Source organism: Acinonyx jubatus, chromosome B1, assembly GCF_027475565.1.
Source record: "Acinonyx jubatus isolate Ajub_Pintada_27869175 chromosome B1, VMU_Ajub_asm_v1.0, whole genome shotgun sequence".
NCBI lineage: Eukaryota > Metazoa > Chordata > Mammalia > Carnivora > Felidae > Acinonyx > Acinonyx jubatus.
The window spans coordinates 94512175-94530268 of NC_069382.1; the positions used below are offsets into that span (position 1 = coordinate 94512175).

Sequence of the window (18094 nt, forward strand, 5' to 3'; positions counted from 1 at the left end):
ACTTCATAAAATGTCCCCTCCCATGCCACATTACCGCCAAGAATTAAAACACTTTAATGGCTTCCCATGGCACTCAAAATAAAACGCTAATTCCAAGTGACGAAAGCCCTGCACAATATGGACCAACAACATCTCCTGCCACTTTTCCCAATGTTCAACTTGTTTCAGCTACTGACCTTTCAACAGTTTAAAGAACTTTTCTGCCTAAAGCCCTGTGAAGACACTTTTACTTACGCTCAGAACACTCAATGAGTATATGCTTTTACAAAGCAGTTAAATCATAATCTGTCCCTAGATACAGGAAAAGTTGCATACAAATATGTAAAAGGATACAAGGACAGTATTTTTTCTTCTAAGTGTAATTTAATGGAGAGCTGCTATGAAAAAAAAAAAAAGTTGACCAAAACTGAAAATAGGGAGCAGTTCCAATGCAAATTTAAGAAACAATTATCATACAATTTTTAAGAAATATATCTTAAAAATATCTATCTATACCCATTTCTATAAGTGCAACTTCATTCTATACCTACATAAAGTACAAGTAAAATGAAAAAAGGAAAGCTTAATAGTTTAAGAATATTACAAAAGCAAATCGGTTACCATTGCAGATGGTATCCTGAAGAAATCCAAAATACCTACTGGTGACTACTAGGAATCAATTGATTACATACAATTCTTCATTATTACAACTTTCCTCACAAAATTAAAATCAAAATGAAAATATGAATTAACCTCTCTTTCATTAACTACTTGAATGAGCCTCATTCTCAGTGAGATCTTCACCAGGACCATCTAACTTAAAATAGTCAGGACATGGAAAAAATGTAAGTGTCCATTGACAGATGAATGGATAAAGGAAACGTGGTGTATAAATATACAACTGAATACTATTCAGTCATGAGAGAGGATATCCTGCCATTTGCAACAACATGGATGGATCTTGCAGGCATTATGCTAAGTGAAATAAGCCAGAAAGACTTACTTACATGTGGAATCTAAAAAAGCTGAATTCACAGAAACTGAGAACAGATTGGTGGCTGCTGGGGATAGGGGAAATGAGTGAAGGTGATCAAAAGTACAAACTTCCAGTTATAAGACAAATAAGTTCTGGAGATATACTATACAGCATGGTGACTATAGTTATCAATGCTGTATTGTATATTTGAAAGTTGCTAACAGACTGGATCTTAAAAGTTCTCATCATAAGAAAAAAACTAAACAAGACATTGTGACTGGGAGGTGATGGATGTGAACTAAAATTGTGGAGGGGTGCGTGGGTGGCTCAATCAGTTGAGCCTCTGGCTTTAGCTCAGGTCATGATCTTGCAGTTTGTGGGTTGGAGCTCCACGTTGGGCTGACAACGTGGAGACTGGAGCCTGCTTCAGATTCTGTGTCTCCGTCTCTCTACGCCCCTCCCCAGTCATGCTTTGTCTCTCTCTCTCTCAAAAATAAATAGACATTAAAAAAAATTTTTTTAACAAAATAAAATTGTGGAAATCATTTCACAATATATACATACATCAAATCATCGTGTTATATACCTTAAACTAATACAATGTTATTTTATCAATTATATCTCAATAAAACTGGTGGAAAAAGTGGAAGTTATAGATGAACTAACCTCTCTTTCGTTGATTACTTGACTGAGCCTCATCCTCACTGGCATTTTCACCAGGACCATCTAATTTTGTTTCCCGGCTTTCTTTGCTCTCAGTGTTAATTCTCTTTTCAACCTTGTCTTCTCTTTCTTTTCTATTTTGTAGCTTCTTATTTCCTTGGCTGATGACACTCTGACTCTGCAAAAAGTTTTCTGAATGAAATCATTTTCATGCATTTTCACTAACATATCTAAAAAATTGTGGTAATAAACCTTTTCTAAATACTGCAAAACAAATGACAATGTTTATTGAAAATAAAACTACTTTTCAAAAGACACTGTTAAAAGTCAAGCCACAGATTGGGAAAAAATATTTGCTAAGTATTTGATAAAGCACTTGGATCCAAAATATATAATGACCTCTCAAAATGAAATCATAAGAAAACAACTCAAATTTTCAAAAAATGGGCTACAATTGAACAGACACTTCAAGAAAAAGTTATACTGATAGCAAATGTAAATGGAAAGGTGTTTGGCATCATTAGTCAAAGAAATGCAAATTAAAACTAGAATGTGATACCACCACACACCTAATAGAAATAGATTAAAAGACTGACTCTATGGAATATTTGTGAAGGTGTGACACATGTTGAATTCTCATACACTGAGTATTAGGGGAATGAAGTTTGGTAGTTCCAGCAAAGGCTAAACACATAGCAACCATACAATCCAGCTATTCTACCTCGGTATTTACTCAAGAAAAATGAAAGCATATATCCATGCAAAATTTTGTACACAAATGTTTATAGAGCAGCTTTATGTCTAACAGCCCCAAATTGGAATCAACACAAATGTCCATCCATAGATGAATAGACAAGCAGCATTCCATTCATAAAATGAAATACTACTTGGCAATAAAAAGGAATGAACTACAGGTACTCGTTAATGACATAAATAAATCCTCAAAATAATTAAGTGAAAACTGGGGGAAAAAGGAGTCCTATTCTAGGACTCTCTATTTATGTAAAATTGTAAGAGATGCAAATTAACTATAAGTGACAGAAAGCATATCAGTGGTTGCCAGGAATGATGAGGGGAATGTGACAGGGAGAATTACAAAGGAGTGTGAGGAAGCTTTTGGGGTAATGGTTAAGCCCATTATCTTGATTTTGGTGATGGTTTCACAGGTCAAAATTTATCAAGTTGTATACTTCATGTGTAGTTTATTACATGTCACTCACTAATTAAGCTGTTTAAATTAATGTATATTATCTACAACTGTAAGCTAATACTGCACAAAATACAAATAGCAAAGTGTACAGTGTCAAATGAAAACATGTAACCAGATAACCATATATGCTACCACTCCTCTAAAAAGTCCTTTGAGGGGTGCCTGGGTGGCGCAGTCGGTTAAGCGTCCGACTTCAGCCAGGTCACGATCTCGCGGTCCGGGAGTTCGAGCCCCGCGTCAGGCTCTGGGCTGATGGCTCAGAGCCTGGAGCCTGTTTCCGATTCTGTGTCTCCCTCTCTCTCTGCCCCTCCCCCGTTCATGCTCTGTCTCTCTCTGTCCCAAAAATAAATAAACGTTGAAAAAAAAAATTTTTTTTTAAAATAAAAAGTCCTTTGATAGGGGTGCCTGGGTGGCTCAGTCAGTTGAGTGTCCAACTCCAGCTCAGGTCATGATCTTGCGGTTCGTTGAGTTTGAGCCCCACATCAGGCTCTGCGCTGACAGCTCAGAGCCTGGAGCCTACTTCCAAATCTGTGTCTCCCTCTCTCTCTGTCCCTCTCCCCCTCACGCTCTGTGTCTTTCTCTCAAAAATAAACAAACATTACAAAAAAATGTTTTTGAGTCCTTTGATAAAGTATCTCAGAACCATCTTTTAGAGTTTCTTTCATAGTTTAAATTAAAAATCCATTCACTGAACACTTCCTGATTTGATACAATATATATATGCATATGATGCATATGTGTATATATAATTAGCTCTTCAATACATATTGAAGATTATAAATAAACATATAGCAAATTCTGAAACAAAATGGGCTTCAATTTAGTCTCATATTAAAAACTAATTTCTTTAATTGTAGTCACTACATAAAAATAACAGCATGGTACCCACCCCTTCTAAATCGAAGATTACCTCCTGAGAATACAATCAAATGAAGGCAATGTGATGAATAAAATCAGGTATCTGAAAAATGGGTTAGACTATAAAAAGGATGGCTGCTAAGTTTTCAGCATTTCTTTATTAATGTAATTCTCCACATTTGAAATAAAATTCTGCATGTTGAAATGAGAATATTTTCCCTTTATGAAGGAAAAAACCTTAAAATAATACTCACTCCAGTGTTCACTAATTCACTTGGCGTTGGCCAATTCGCCATATCGCTGAAATCACTAGCCTAAGAAGTAATAAATAAGTGTTACATCTGCAAATTAGAAATCTTAAGTAGAAAAAATATTTTCTAAAAGTGAAGGCAATTCTAAAAAATCACCTATATACAATTACATGCAGGCATTTGCCAAATTAACTCAAAATCTTCTCCAAACAACAGAACACTGCAATAACAATGCTTGGGTCTTATCCAACTTCTAGCACTATTTAATGACACTGAGACTAGATTGATATATATAGGATAACAGAATAACAAACATATACAGGATTTGCACAAAGGCCACAATTCTCTAATATATTAGCTTTAACCTAACATCAATGATAAAACTAGAAGTACATAATAATCTAAGAGTTTCTAACATACCAATTTTCAACATCAATATAGCTAAGAACTATTTCATGTAAAAACATACCTTGTTGGATTTCTTTGTCTTGAGTTTTCCTGCTTTTATAATTTTGGGGGAACTGAGCTCTAAAAAAAAAATTAAAAAAAATACACAGAATTGTTTTTACAATCACTTCGTTTGATATATTTAACAAAGTAAGTATCATATCAAGTTCAGTAAGCCAGTGTTGTCATCATTTCCAAAATCCAAAGTTCTGATACTGAAACTCAACAATAAATCAACTACAGTTCAAGAATAGATTCAAATTTGTTTTCAGTGTTCAAATCAAAAGACATATCAAGATTTACTTAACCTGAACTGATAGACCAATCCTTTCACGGAGGAAAACATGAAAAAATTAGAAATATAACATGTTTTCATAAAGTAGTAACTTACTTCCCAAAGGGATACATTTTGCTATACAATTCATACATTGACATTCATCAAGAAGCATCCAGAAAATAAGTCAGAAGACTTCAAACTATTTGTGCTTGCAAACAAACAAGATTAGCAACCATAATAGGTTGTATGTAGATAAAGTCATAAAAAATAGGTCTCTGTAAAAGTTTGTATAAGATTATCATGGTACTGGGGCACCTGGGTGGCTGTCAGAGCAGACCCTGCTTGGGATTCTCTCCCTCCCTCTCTCTCTGCCCCTCCCCACTCACACACTCTCTCTCTCAAAGTAAACAAACAAACTTAAAAAAAAAAGACTATCATGGTATCACCACTTGTCCCTATTTTGAATAAGACAGTGGTTGACAATGAAATAAATACATAAATAAAGAGAGATAGAGAAAGACTTACTCTCTAAATGAAGCTTTACAACTGTTTTTTAGTCTGGTTCGTTACTTAGCCAAGATGACCAGATGGCGTATCACCTAGCTAAACATGATCTAAAGTAAATATTGAAAAGTAGAATAAACTTGGTGTGCACAGAAAACACAATAATACAGCAAAACATGAATTCATAAAATCATAGCAATGACCAATTCATAGAATAAAATGAAGCAATCTTTCAGTTAAAACCCAGAAGCAAATTTTAAAAAGATACAGAGTACTTTTCAAAGGAAGAGAGATGAAGGATGAAGATATCGCAAGGGATGAAAATACAGGAATCTTGAATATTAAAGTAATTCTATTCCTAATGCAGAATAATGAGTACATAGTTACACGTATGTGCATGTATATACATATTTGTAAATGGGCATAAAGATAAAATATTTCATTAAGAAAAATTACAAAAAATGAGGGCAGGAAAACAAAGAACAATATTTGCCTGAACGCTATCCAGAATTTGACTGGAGTATGTTCTACATATACCATGTATTTTATGAAAGTTATACAATATCGGGGCAGTTGAGTGGCTCAGTCAGTTAAAATTCCGACTTTGGCTCAGGTCCTGATCTACAGTTTGTGAGTTCAAGCCCTGCATCAGGTTCTGCACTGACAATGTAGAGCCTGCTTAGGGATTCTCTCGCTTTCTCTGCCCCTCCTCAAATTGGGCGCACTCACGTGCGTACACTCTCGCTCAAACTCAAAAACATAAATAAAAGAAAGTTATACAGTATAGAGCATTTGGGGGAGTTTCCCTCAACAAAGTGGAAAAAAATGTCCCAAAATATTGCTATGTTAAGTAAATGAAGTGCCCGGAAGTTACAAAATAAAGCTTTATACAAAATATTTGATATAAAGTAGTAAGGGACAGGCCACACAAGCAGGTTTCATTTAGTTTTACTATAAATCAATTAGATATTAATAATCACAAAATTAAGGTCAGAAATTAAAGATAAAAATTATTCTGGGGGTGCCTGGGTGGCTCAGTTGGTTAGGCAACCGACTTCGGCTCAGGTCATGATCTCACGGTTAGTGGATTCAAGCCCCATGTTGGGCTCTGTGCTGACAGCTTAGAGCCTGGAGCCTGCTTCAGATTCTGTGTCTACCTCTCTCTCTGCCCTCCCCCAGCTCGCACTCTGTCTCTGTCTCTCAAAAATGAACGTTAAAAGTAATTTTTTAAAATTATTCTGACTACATAAAAATAAACTTTTTAACTTTAATATTAAATGACACAAATTATTAACAAAATTTTTAAAAATACTTAAACATAACAGAGTTAATAATCTATTGATTTAAAACCGGGGGGCCTGGGTGGCTCAGTCGGTTGAGCATCTGACTTCGGTTCAGGTCATGATCTCGTGCCCTGTGAGTTGGAGTCCCGCGTCGGGCTCTGTGCTGACAGCTCAGAACCTGGAGCCTGCTTGGGATTCTGTGTCTCCCTCTCTCTCTGCCCCTCCCCCACTCATATTCTTGTCTCTTTCTTCCTCAAAAATAAACATTAAAAAAAATTTTTTATTTAACCATGTATAAATAAAAATAAAACCCAGTACAGTTCCATACTCTACTCAGACATTGATTATAAGCTCTACTTAAAAGTGAGTAAGTTGGAAATATTTATTTCTTTGAACATTAAAAAAAATTTTTTTTTAATTTTTTTAACGTTCATTCATTTTTGAGACACAGAGAGAGACAGAGCATGAGCAGGGAAGGGGCAGAGAGAGAGGGAGACACAGAATCTGAAGCAGGCTGCAGGCTCTGAGCTGTTAGAACAGAGCCTGATGTGGGGCTCAAACTCACAAACTGCGAGATCATGACCTGACCCGAAGTCGGACACTCAACCGACTGAGCCACCCAGGCACCCCAGAACATTTAAAAAAATTTTAAGAGATTTTGATTTCAGCATATTCTTTTGGACTCAGAATTTTGAATTTTTGTTTAAATTTTAAGCTCTCAACTTTAATTCCTCCTCAGGAAATATAATGGGAAAGCTTACATTTAACCCTGGGGAATTAATAATGCTTACATTTTAATGTTGTGCCTTTATGTACACATTGTAATTGGGATGTTTATGTACATGTTATCAATATAATAATTTAATCACAAAGTATCTGACAAACTATGTTAGCCACTCTGGAAAAGGAAACAGTGATTTCTTAACATTTGTTACTAAATGGTCCTTATGAATTAATTTACTTTTCCAAGAGGAAGACTTTCCCAGAACATTCCTGTTCCCAAGTCCTCCCATGGAAATAGTAAGTTTCCTGATTAATGAGTTTAGGAAAAAAAAAACAGAACCTACCAAATCAGCACCTTTCCTCTTTTTCCTTTAGGAACTAGCTGTCCACAAAAAGCAAGTATTGTAGGCTGCTTTTTAAATTTTTTTTAAAATTTATTTTAGAGAGAAAGAGAGAAAGATCACATGAAGGGGGACAGAGGGAGGGAAAGGGAGACAGACAGAATCCCAAGCAGGCTCCTCGCTCAGAGAGCACCAGGGAAAGGGGGGTGGGGCCTCAATCCTATGACCCCAAGCTCACCATCTGAGCAGAAACCAAGAGTCAAAAGCTTAACTGACTGAGCCACCCAGGTGCCCCTGTAGGTTGCTTTTTCGTCTGTCACCTTCACAGGGACAGACTCCCCAACACAGATAGAGGGAGGACCTGCAGTTGCAATGCAACCAACTGTGTGGACACATTTGTCTAATTCCAAGTTCAACATGAGGAAGTCCTTTGTGCTGCTCACTTAAACAACCTCATCAACCCAGACTTTTTAATTTGAAAGGATGATACTAAGCTGCTAAATAAATAATCTATGTGAAAGATGAACAGATGATTTTAAAAAGAAATACAGGGGGTTTAGGCAAAATACATGAAGTGGGGAGAGAGACAGTTTTCCAGTTATGGAATGAATAAATTACAAGAAAAGGCACAGTCTGATGGATACAGGCAATGACAACGCAACAGTGATGCAAAAGGACAGATGGTAGCTACACTTATGGTGAACACAGCATAACATATAAACTTGAAATCACTAGGTTGTACACCTGAAACTAATGTAATATCGTGTCAACTCTACTCAAAATATCATAATTAAAAATATATATGGGGCGCCTGGGTGGCTCAGGTCATGATCTCACTGTCCGTGGGCTCGAGCCCCATGTCAGGCTCTGTGCAGACCGCTCAGAGCCTGGAGCCTGCTTTGAATTCTGTGTCTCCCTCTCTCTCTGCCCCTCCCCCACTCATGCTCTGTCTCTCTCTCTCTCTGTCAAAAATAAACATTAAAAAGAATTTTTTTAATAAATATATATAAACGGCCAAATATGAAATGGCATTCAATTGCACTAATAAAGAAATGTAAAATAAAACACTTTTTACCTATCGTAATGACATGTGTAATCTATCACTTAAAACATGTATCTTTTAATAAAGCAATTCTATTTCTGGGAAATTACCTGGGAAGCAAGACAAGGTACAATGATGTCTGTATGTTTACTGGTGAGTTTGCTGATATAATCATATTTAAGTAAACAACCTATATCTACATTCATTAACATGGTATAGTTATATTATAGTATATCTAAACAAAAGAATGTAAAAGTTTTAGAAACAAGATAAATCTATATGCATTAACATGGAAATAGTCCATCACGTCTTAAATATAATTTTATATACACATAGGGAGAACAGGTAAAACAAGCCTACAAAAGGCTATTTTTAACTAAAATGGAGGAAATTGCCCTTCGCGTTTTTAGAGAAAACATAAGCAACCCTAGAAAATTAAAAAACAAATTTAAAACATATTTGTGCGTTTAAATTTGTACATAAAAATTTAAAATACATTTTTTCCCAAACAGATGAAACCTAACAAATTTAAACTACTAGTGTTTTCAAGTATATATTAACATACATGAATGGTGTATGATCTTCATATCTCCCATTTTTCAAATATCACTGGTGAGACACTATATCAGTGCAACTTTTTGAGTAATATTCCAGTACCTTTAAAATGTTATTCTTTAACTCTGGGAATCTATAAGCTAATAATTCTAAATTAATAAGGAAAACAATTCATTTTAAGAGCTTTAACACTGGAAATGAAAATTGCAACAGTATTACCCAGTCAGGTAAATGCAACATCTTTAATTGTTAACAGATACTTATTATTTATTATACTTCATTAGGACTAAAATCCCTTGTTATTCAAACTGATCTATCAGCATCACTGAATCAATTAGGAACTTATTAAAAATACAGAAATCTCAGGTCCTACAGAATCAGATCTGCATTTTAAAAAGACCCATGGTGGATTCCTGTGCACATTAAAATGAGAGTTGCTGGTATAATCTGTTCTTTAAAGGCAGACTATGGCTAACCCCATAAGAAAGATATCTTACACCATGACTGCATTTAATCATAATTTTAAAAGGTCAAAATTTTTTTCAAAATAATAAAATCCACAAATTGAGTACCATTTAAATGAAAGTCATCGTTATGGACAATATACAAACATCAAGAAGACACCCTTTGCCTCAAAGAACATTACAGACTAGAACTAGAGATAAAAACATGAATATGTAATCCCATTACAAGACACTTAGGGGTAATTTCTGTAAGAAAGCTGTGGACTATTAAGGAGAGTAGCTCAGTGAGACCAAGGAAGACTACATACAGGAGTCAGCATATGAACTTGTTTTTCAAGGATAAACAGAATTAAAACCGGGTGGGGGGTGGGCTAAATGGGTGATGGGTATTAAGGAAGGCGCTTGTTATGATGAGCACGGGGTGTTATATGTAAGTGATCAATCACTAATTCTACTTCTAAAACCAATATTACACTATATGTTAACCAGAATTTAAATAAAAATTGGGGGAGAAAAGAATTAAAGAGATTGAGGATGAGCAAATAGGGCCTTCACCCAAAACACAGGGTACAAAGAAGAGAACATAAACAAAAAGCTAGAATGGCAGGATAAGACCAGATACATTATAGGCTCCCTCCCCATTTAAGTACTCTCTTCTTATGTTAACAACCAATAGAGAGATGTGTAGGATATTTAAGTAGTTTGCAGGGGCAGGGAGTGTAACATAATAGGGATAATTTTAGAGTTGCCTGGGTGGCTCAGTCAGTCAAGAGCCCAGAGTCCCAATCCTGGACACCTGGGTGATTCGGTCAGTCAAGCATCCAACTCTTGCTTTTGGCTCAGGTCATGATCTTATGGTTCATGGGTTCGAGCCCCAGCATCCAGCTCTGCCCTGACAGTGCAGAGTCTGCTTGGGATTCTCTCTCCTCTTCTCTCTCTGCCCCTCCCCCACTCATGCTCTCTGAGTCTATCTGAAAATAAATAAACTTAAAAACTTTACTCACTTTTCATGACTATAATCATTAGCAAAGTTTTAATTAAGAAAATGCACTGGGGCACCTCGGTGGCTCAGTCAGTTAAGCATCCGACTTCAGCCCAGGTCATGATCTCATGGTTGGTGAGTTCGAGACCCGCTTTGGGCTCTGTGCTGACAGCTCAGAGCCTGGAGCCTGCTTGGGATTCTGTGTCTTCCTCTCTCTCTGCCCCTCCCTAGCTTGCTCGCACTCTCTCTCTCTGTTAGAAATAAACTTAAAAGAAAAGAAAGAAAGAAAGAAAATGCACTGTTACCAACATTACACTAATTTTAAGGGAAAATTGTAGTAAAATGCCATTTTACTACAGTAAATGTTTTAAAAAACATTTTTAAAACTATTTAATTCTCATATTCTAAAAGTGGGACTATCAATTTGTAGTCACTTTAGAGAGCAACTTGTCAACAAATATCTTGTTACCTAACAATTCCAGTTCTCATCATCTATCCTACAGAAAGTCAGACGTGTATACCAGAAATATGTATAAAAATGTCGTTTAAGGGCATTCAACTCTTGATTTCGGCTCAGGTCATGATCCCAGGATCATGGGATTGAGTCAGTGGAGCTGGGTATGGAAGGGGGGGCAAGTTCAGTCATGGCTGAGCCTCCCTCTCTCTCTCTCTCTCTCTCTCTCTCTCTCTCTCTCCCTCCCTCCCTCCCCCAGCTCAAGCTCTCCTTCTAAAAAAATAAAAATAAATAAAATAAAAATGCTGTTTGAAACCAAGATGTCAACCAATAGGTAAATGGCTAAATGAACTATATCAATTATATTTATGGGCTCCTTGCCAGCAATTTTTAAAATTTAATTTTAAAAACTCACTTATTGTATAGTTACCTTTTTTTTGGGGGGGGGGGTAGGCTCCATGCTCAACATGGGGCCTGAACTCACAACCCTAAGATCTACCGACTGAGCCAGCCAGGCACCTCCCCCCCCCATGCCTGGTTGGTGGGCTCAACCAATACTTTAAATGAAAAATGGATGATGATGTTTTAAAAACATACACAAAACACTATATTTAGAAGGAACTGCATGGAAAGGTCTGAATATCAGTAAACAGGATATGTAAGGAGACATCAAAAGTTCTGTTTTTATAAGGAGGCTGTGTTTATGTATCATTCATATAACTTACTTAAAATGTTATTAGAGTAACAATAAGCTTATTTGAAGTTTCTAGGAAGCAGACATTAAGAGAAAGGACAGTTGATGAGGTCAGAGAAGAATAAGGATAAAAAAGATGGACAAATCAGTATTTTTATATACCATGTTTTCGTTGAGTAAAAGAACTGCAATTATACTAGAAAGCTGATTTTTGATATGCAAAATACAGTGATAGCAGCAGGTAAGAGATTAATAAAACCCACATTGTAATTTTAATAAAGGTGTCCAAAAGAAACCATTACTTTAAAAAAGAAAACAATTACTTTAAACAAGAATTGGAGACAATTCTTTTGGGTCTGCTTACTGAATTCAAGACTGCAATGACACTATTCTAGGTGTCTCAGGTGGGCCAGGCTTTGGTTGAAAAGGCCTCACCTAGATTAAGAGAAACAGCAATACACAGGCCAAAATCATCCTACAAGTGGAATAAAGTGCCTCACAAAGGCTGAAGAAGCAAGAATGATTCACTTGCAGTTTCAACAGAGAAAATTCATGATTATCATGAATAATAATCATGATAATCCCCTTCATTTCCTATAATGTTTCTATCCCTGATGATAAACTTTCCGGCAAAATTTTGTGGATGGAATTCCTGTACCTCATTAAGAGGGTAACAGTAAATCCAGGTTTGGCCAGGACAAGCATGGTTTAAGTCTGTTATTCCAGCATAATTAATATCCTTCTCTTTCCCTCTCTACAGTATCCTGGTTTGTAGGATAAATTACACAGGCTCCCTACCAATAGATTATCCCTAGTTTGCACCTACTCTAAACCTTAAAGGTCCTCTGCTATTTTATTGTTCTTTAAGTTGCAAATATGCTTAGGAAAATGGGAAGCCAAGGCACCCAGATTATAGATGACACTCTTATATTAACTGGAAGAGATGAATACATTCATTTCATTCATTTACAATGCCCAGTAAAATCGCCAGAAGTAGAACCCAAGTCTCTCAAAACAGTGCAATTTTTCTACACCATAATCTTTACACTATGACTACAAACAGAAGTTGTGGTAGAACAGCTTAGAGTCAGTATTGGGAAGTTTATAAAATTACTGCTCCAAATAGTAAAGAATAGTATTCCTGTAGGCACAGGATTCCAAGAATAGGAAGAGTTGCCTACAGAGAGACATCAGCAAAATCAAAATTGCCATGAACCACAACATACCTCAAGCATTACCTTGTTCTTAACCTCCAATAAAGATTAAGATCCCCAATGAAGGCACCTGAAGTTAATTAAACTCTTAAATTGTTTTCAAAAGGACATTTCCAATTAAAATTCCTAAGTCTTACCTTAAAAGTTTAAAAACCTGTCAAAATAATTTACAACCAAAAGACAGTTCATTTTTTGGTTAATTCACTGAATATAAATTACAATTACAAGTCTAGAAGTAGCGAGGTTGAACGGTCCATTATGATTCATTAAGGCTTTCTTTCCCTTCGCTAAATGTATGGACATTATGCTTTAAGATTTGTTTCCTTCAGTTAGTGATAGTGAATAAATAGATCTTTACAGCTAGAAGAGAATGGTGGTAATATTAAATTTAGAGCAAATTTTTAAATAGTTTTTTCTGCAAGTGTCAACATTTATAAAGAATGAGTAGTATTACCATGCAAAGGCTAAAAAAAAATCAATTAACATCTCACTCTATTGGACTTCCTCTGAAGAAATGTTTATACCTGCAATATAAATGTAATTAAAACATTTTAATTACCTTATAATTATGCCATATTCTTGAACTCACTTGATTCTCACAGCCCTGTAAACACACTCACATTTTCCCCATTGTATTGTTAACCTTTAATTTTAAGAAAAAGTGAAGATTTCCCAGTAAACAGCTGTAATTTCTATATTAAAAGTTCTATTGATTTACTAAGACTTAATTTACAAAACTAGGAGACACTGCTTTTTGTGTTGTATTATTTTTTCCACTTAAACTTTAAAAAAAAAAAACTACAACCAAAATAAAGCACCTAGGGCCCTACTGTACTGATCAGCTTTCAAATGCTGAGGCTTAATCTAACCTCCTCTGAAGAGGAGGGCTGCCAACCGAAGACTCCCATTTGCCTAACATGCAACCCACTCTCATGTCAACTGTGCTATTCAATTATTTCCCACCACAATTTTGTTGGCAATTACTGTATAGTCTCATACTTAATATCACTACTTCTTGTTTTGAAAACGGAGATTTTCAGCTTATCAATTATTTCGCAATGAAAAAAACTACAATGGCGCTTCCACTGCTTATAAATAAATCCCCTGGCTCTGACTTGCTTCACCCCTTTTTTTTTTACAAGTCCAAAAGTCCACAAAAACTTTTCTATAGGATGAACTGCATTATCTACCTAGTTTCCCCAAGTCACTAACACGTGGGGGGGGAGGGGAGGGGGGACGGGGGCAAACTCAAACGAGGCCGCGCCAGGCGAGCAGCTCAGCTACTTTACTCCCGCTGTGCCCCCACCAGTCAAGGAGAAGCTGAGGTCCCACCTCTTCCTGCCGCTCCCTTCCCAGATGTCCATTTATGTAAATAGGCAAAGTGAATGACACCTTGGAACGAAATACCTCCGACTGACAGGGAAAGGAGGCCTGCCCTTCCCCCAGTCCTTCAACAGCCAAACAAATCATCCCTGCACACACCATCCCAGCGCCCACCGCAAAAACCACAGACCTGCCTCCAGGGTTTCCAGTGGGGACGGCGGCAGTCCCGTCCCGGCAGTGGACAGGTGCTGAGGAGGCTTTTTGGTCCAGGGGTTCTCCTTAGGCGGCGGCGGCGGCGGCGGCGGCTGCAGCTTTTCCTCAGGGCCGGCCGCCGCCTCAATCTCCAGGACGTCCTCGCTGGGCAGGTCCCTCGGCAAGGGTGGCAGGGGTTCCCCACCGAAGGGGCCCCCGGGCCCGCGCGCCTTGTGCGCCAGGTGCAGCGCCAGGGGTCTCACGGGCACGGCCGCCTGGGGCACGCTGTACCCCAGCACCAGCGCCGGCGACGGCTCTCCCCGAGTCCCCGCGCTGATGGCTGTCGCGGCCCTCTCTTCACTCGCCGCCTCCTTGCCCTCCCGATCGGGCGGGGACAGCTGCTCGGCCTGCCGACTCGCCGCTACCAACAGCGACTCCTTCTCAGCAGTCACCGTGGGTGGCTCCTCCCCAGAGTGAGCGCCGGGCACCGGGGCGCGAGCAGACATCGTCCCTTTGCCCCAGCCACCCCAGCCAGGGGGAGCCCGGGGCCAGAGAGCCCGACTGCCCGTCTTTCCGCCGGGGAACCGACTGGCTCCGGCCTGGGGCAGAAAACCCGAGAACCCGGCCGCCACCGCCGCCCGTGTCGGCCGACGCCGTACAAGCGCCCGGCGTGCCGCCGCCCCTCCCCGCGCGGAACGGAGCGCTAACCGCCCGCCGGCCCAGTTCGCCTCAGAGGCACACGCCCCGAGCCAGCCAACAAGCGCCAGGCGCCGCAGCCGGGAGCCGCGAGCCTTCACCTGGCGTGGGCAGCGGTGGACGCACTACAAGCAGGGGTGGAGGACCTCTAGCGGAGTCAAGGAGGCGCGTGCCCCTAGAGCCGGTAACTGCACAAGGGGGCGGAGGCGGGGGCGTGAAGGGGGCGGTCCCAGAGGGCAGAGCGGGGGCGGGGCCTCCCGAAGGAGCGTGACGTGGCTACTCACCGATTCCTGCCCTAGCAAGGAGGCTGCCCGCGGTGGTTGACGGACTAGCCGGTCCGGGTAACGCCCGGCCTAAGGGCCGACCCCGCCCCAGCGGCCAGCCGAGGGGGAGGGAAGGCAAACTGGATGATTCTTCTGCACGCGGGCTACCGCAGCCCCGACTGTGGGCGCAGGGGCGGGGCGCGCACAGGGCCTCTGTGACTCGCGGCGCCCTGGCGCCGCCCTCTGCAGAGTGCGGGCGAGGGGCGGGGCGGGCTACGCACGTGGCGCCGGAGGGTGGGGGGGCGGGGCGGTCGCTTGTGCCCCAGGCCCTGACGGAGAATTGAACCGCGGCGGGAGAGGATGGTAGGTAGTCTCCGCCACCTACCCTGGGGTGATTTTCTTGCGGTCCGGGGTCCCGGACTCTGCGTTAGACCCTTCGCCCCGTGAAAGTTTGCCCCTGAGGATTTGGGGCGCTGCGATCCCTTTTAATCCCGAGCCACGTCCAGAATGGAAATTGTGTAATTTGTAGGTAACTGTTTATGAAACCTTTGCCCAGGGAGTCGGTTTAGTGCACTTCCCCACCCTTATTTCCAACCCTCGAACTGAAATACATTTAAAATGCTCTTGAGGAAAACAAATGGTTAGTATTTCGCCGGCTTTTTGTTGTTGTTACAAGTTCCTTTGATTTGTAGAGATAACACTTGTTTACAAAGTAACCATGTTTCCTAATATTTTTTCCTGGAATGGACATATTTTAAAAGGTACAAATACGTATTGATTAAATCCAATAAGAGCTTTCTACTTGTCAGTCACATTCAGTGAATGATGATATTGGTTTCATAGGCATGTATTTATAAGTTAATTAATGTTTATGTTCCTGTGCAAGGTCGCTGAAAATGGGTTTGACCAAGTGAAAATTTTTTCACCAAAGAACACCCCTCCCTCAAAAACAAGAAAAAAAAAAAACTGTACCTGGCCATTTGTATGCACTTTGGCAATGGGTCCCTCCTAGCTTCCTTGAGAGCTGACAAGCTAGGCAGAAAGCTTGTACGGGACTCCTTTCCCAGGGGGTCTCCCTTCAGTCACATTAATTTCCAATTTATATGACCCTGAGCAACCTTCAGGACCCATTACCAGTTGAATAAGGATTGTACTTATATTTCCAAGGAGGCCCCATCTTCACTAGCTCCATTATTGGTAAAGCCTTGTTTTGTTAACTATCAACTAGCTGCTCTTCCTGTTAGAATCAGCCTTTTGGAGTCCTGCCAGGTAATACTTGGCTTTGTTTACAAAAGGTCAGCAACAAGTTCACACTGGAAGTGACTGAGAGAACACATTCTATTTTACTATCTGTTTCAATACAGGTGGATTAAAGACTGATTCTGTTGAGGAAAAGGTTATGTGGAATGGTGTCTGAAGTTAGATTCATATGGGCTACCTAACCATGGTTGGTAGTTTTGTTTGCTGCTGTTTTGTTTTTGTTTTGTTTTGTTTTGTTTTGTTTTTAAGTGAATTATAAAGGTGCTTTATTGAAGAAACACAGGAGGACTTTTTTGGAACTAGATTGTGGTTGCAGGAAGAGAAGAACTGGAGGGTAAATGTGTACTCAAAAGGTCTCTAAAGATTCAGTAGTTGGTGTTTCAGATCTTCACTGTAATAACAGTGCCACTAATGTCAGTGAAGGGAGTTGTCAATTTGTTGTCCCTCTTTTAAACACATATTAATAACTCCTATTTCCACATAGCTGCCTCTTGGAAACAACTTTACCTGTCTTCTATTTGCCTCTCCACTCTTTGCCTCCTTTTGTGCCAGATTGCAATGATCTGTCCAGATTGCACTAATGAATTCCCTCACAGTCCTTGGTATCTCGATGGGTTCAGGCAGTAGGAAGTATATGCAAGAGATTGGAGGCCAGAAGATAGTGGGGTCGTAGTCCATATTCCCCAGGCTGGTCAATTCCATATTCACCAAGGGTTAACTGCACTCTCTCTATTCAGTTATCTTTCCAGTTCTTTCCTTTGTCCCTTCAAGCCTATTAATAACTGGTAGTCCTTGGGGCACTGCATTATCTCTCATTGGTTTCCCTGACTCTTATGCTGTACCTCTGTAAGTCATCCTTTTAATAACTCTATTCAAATTATGCAGTTTAACCTTTCCATCTGATTTTTTTTTAAGATTTTATTTTTAAGTAATCTCTGCACCCAACATGGGACTCAAACTTACAACCCCAAGATCAAGAGTTGCACACTCCACCAAACCAGCCAGGTACCTCCATCTGATTTTTTTTTTTTTTAATGTTTACTTTGTGAGAGAGATAGTGCATGCATGCAACCTAGGGGTTGGGGCTGGGGGCAGAGAGAGAGGAAGACAGAGAATCCCAAGCAGGCTCGACACTGTCAGCACAGAGCCCGATGGGGAGTTGGATTCCATTAACCATGAGATCATGACCAGAACCGAAATCAAGAGTCAGACACAACTGACAGCCACCCAGGTGCCCCATCGTCTGATTTTTTTTTAAGTTTATTTATTAATTTTGAGAGAGAAAGAGCACAGGAGCGGCAGAGAGGGAGAGAGAGAGAGAGAGAGAGAGAGAGAGAGAGAATCCCAAACAGGCTCCTTACTGTCACTGCAGAGCCTAATGTGGAGCTCTGTCCCATGAACCATGAAATCATGACCTGAGTCAAAATCAAAAGTCGAATGTTT

General features: G+C 39.7%; 2 protein-coding genes across 21 annotated transcripts in view; one reads left to right on the plus strand and one right to left on the minus strand.

Moving 5' to 3' along the window:
• The window catches only part of LARP1B (La ribonucleoprotein 1B), a 125722-nt gene extending 110147 nt beyond the window's left edge, over positions 1 to 15575 (minus strand). For 3 of the 20 annotated variants that reach the window (XM_027065914.2, XM_027065905.2, XM_027065875.2), the window contains exons 1-4: positions 14431 to 15375; positions 4407 to 4465; positions 3941 to 4000; positions 1622 to 1796 (exon numbers count right to left, since the gene is read on the minus strand). In XM_027065914.2, coding sequence (XP_026921715.1) covers positions 1622 to 1796; positions 3941 to 4000; positions 4407 to 4465; positions 14431 to 14938 — 802 coding nt within the window. In that variant the 5' untranslated portion in view covers positions 14939 to 15375. Of the gene's footprint in view, positions 1 to 1621; positions 1797 to 3940; positions 4001 to 4406; positions 4466 to 5186; positions 5276 to 14430; positions 15381 to 15412 lie in introns of those variants that run through there. The other 17 variants (XM_027065928.2, XM_027065921.2, XM_027065881.2 and 14 more) reach the window with 12 other exon arrangements.
• Positions 15576 to 15711: 136 nt separating this feature from the next.
• The window catches only part of MFSD8 (major facilitator superfamily domain containing 8), a 150843-nt gene continuing 148460 nt past the window's right edge, over positions 15712 to 18094 (plus strand). Inside the window, exon 1 of the mRNA XM_015071789.3 lies at positions 15712 to 15754. The gene's annotated coding sequence lies outside the window, so the exon portion shown is untranslated. The remainder of the gene's footprint in view (positions 15755 to 18094) is intronic.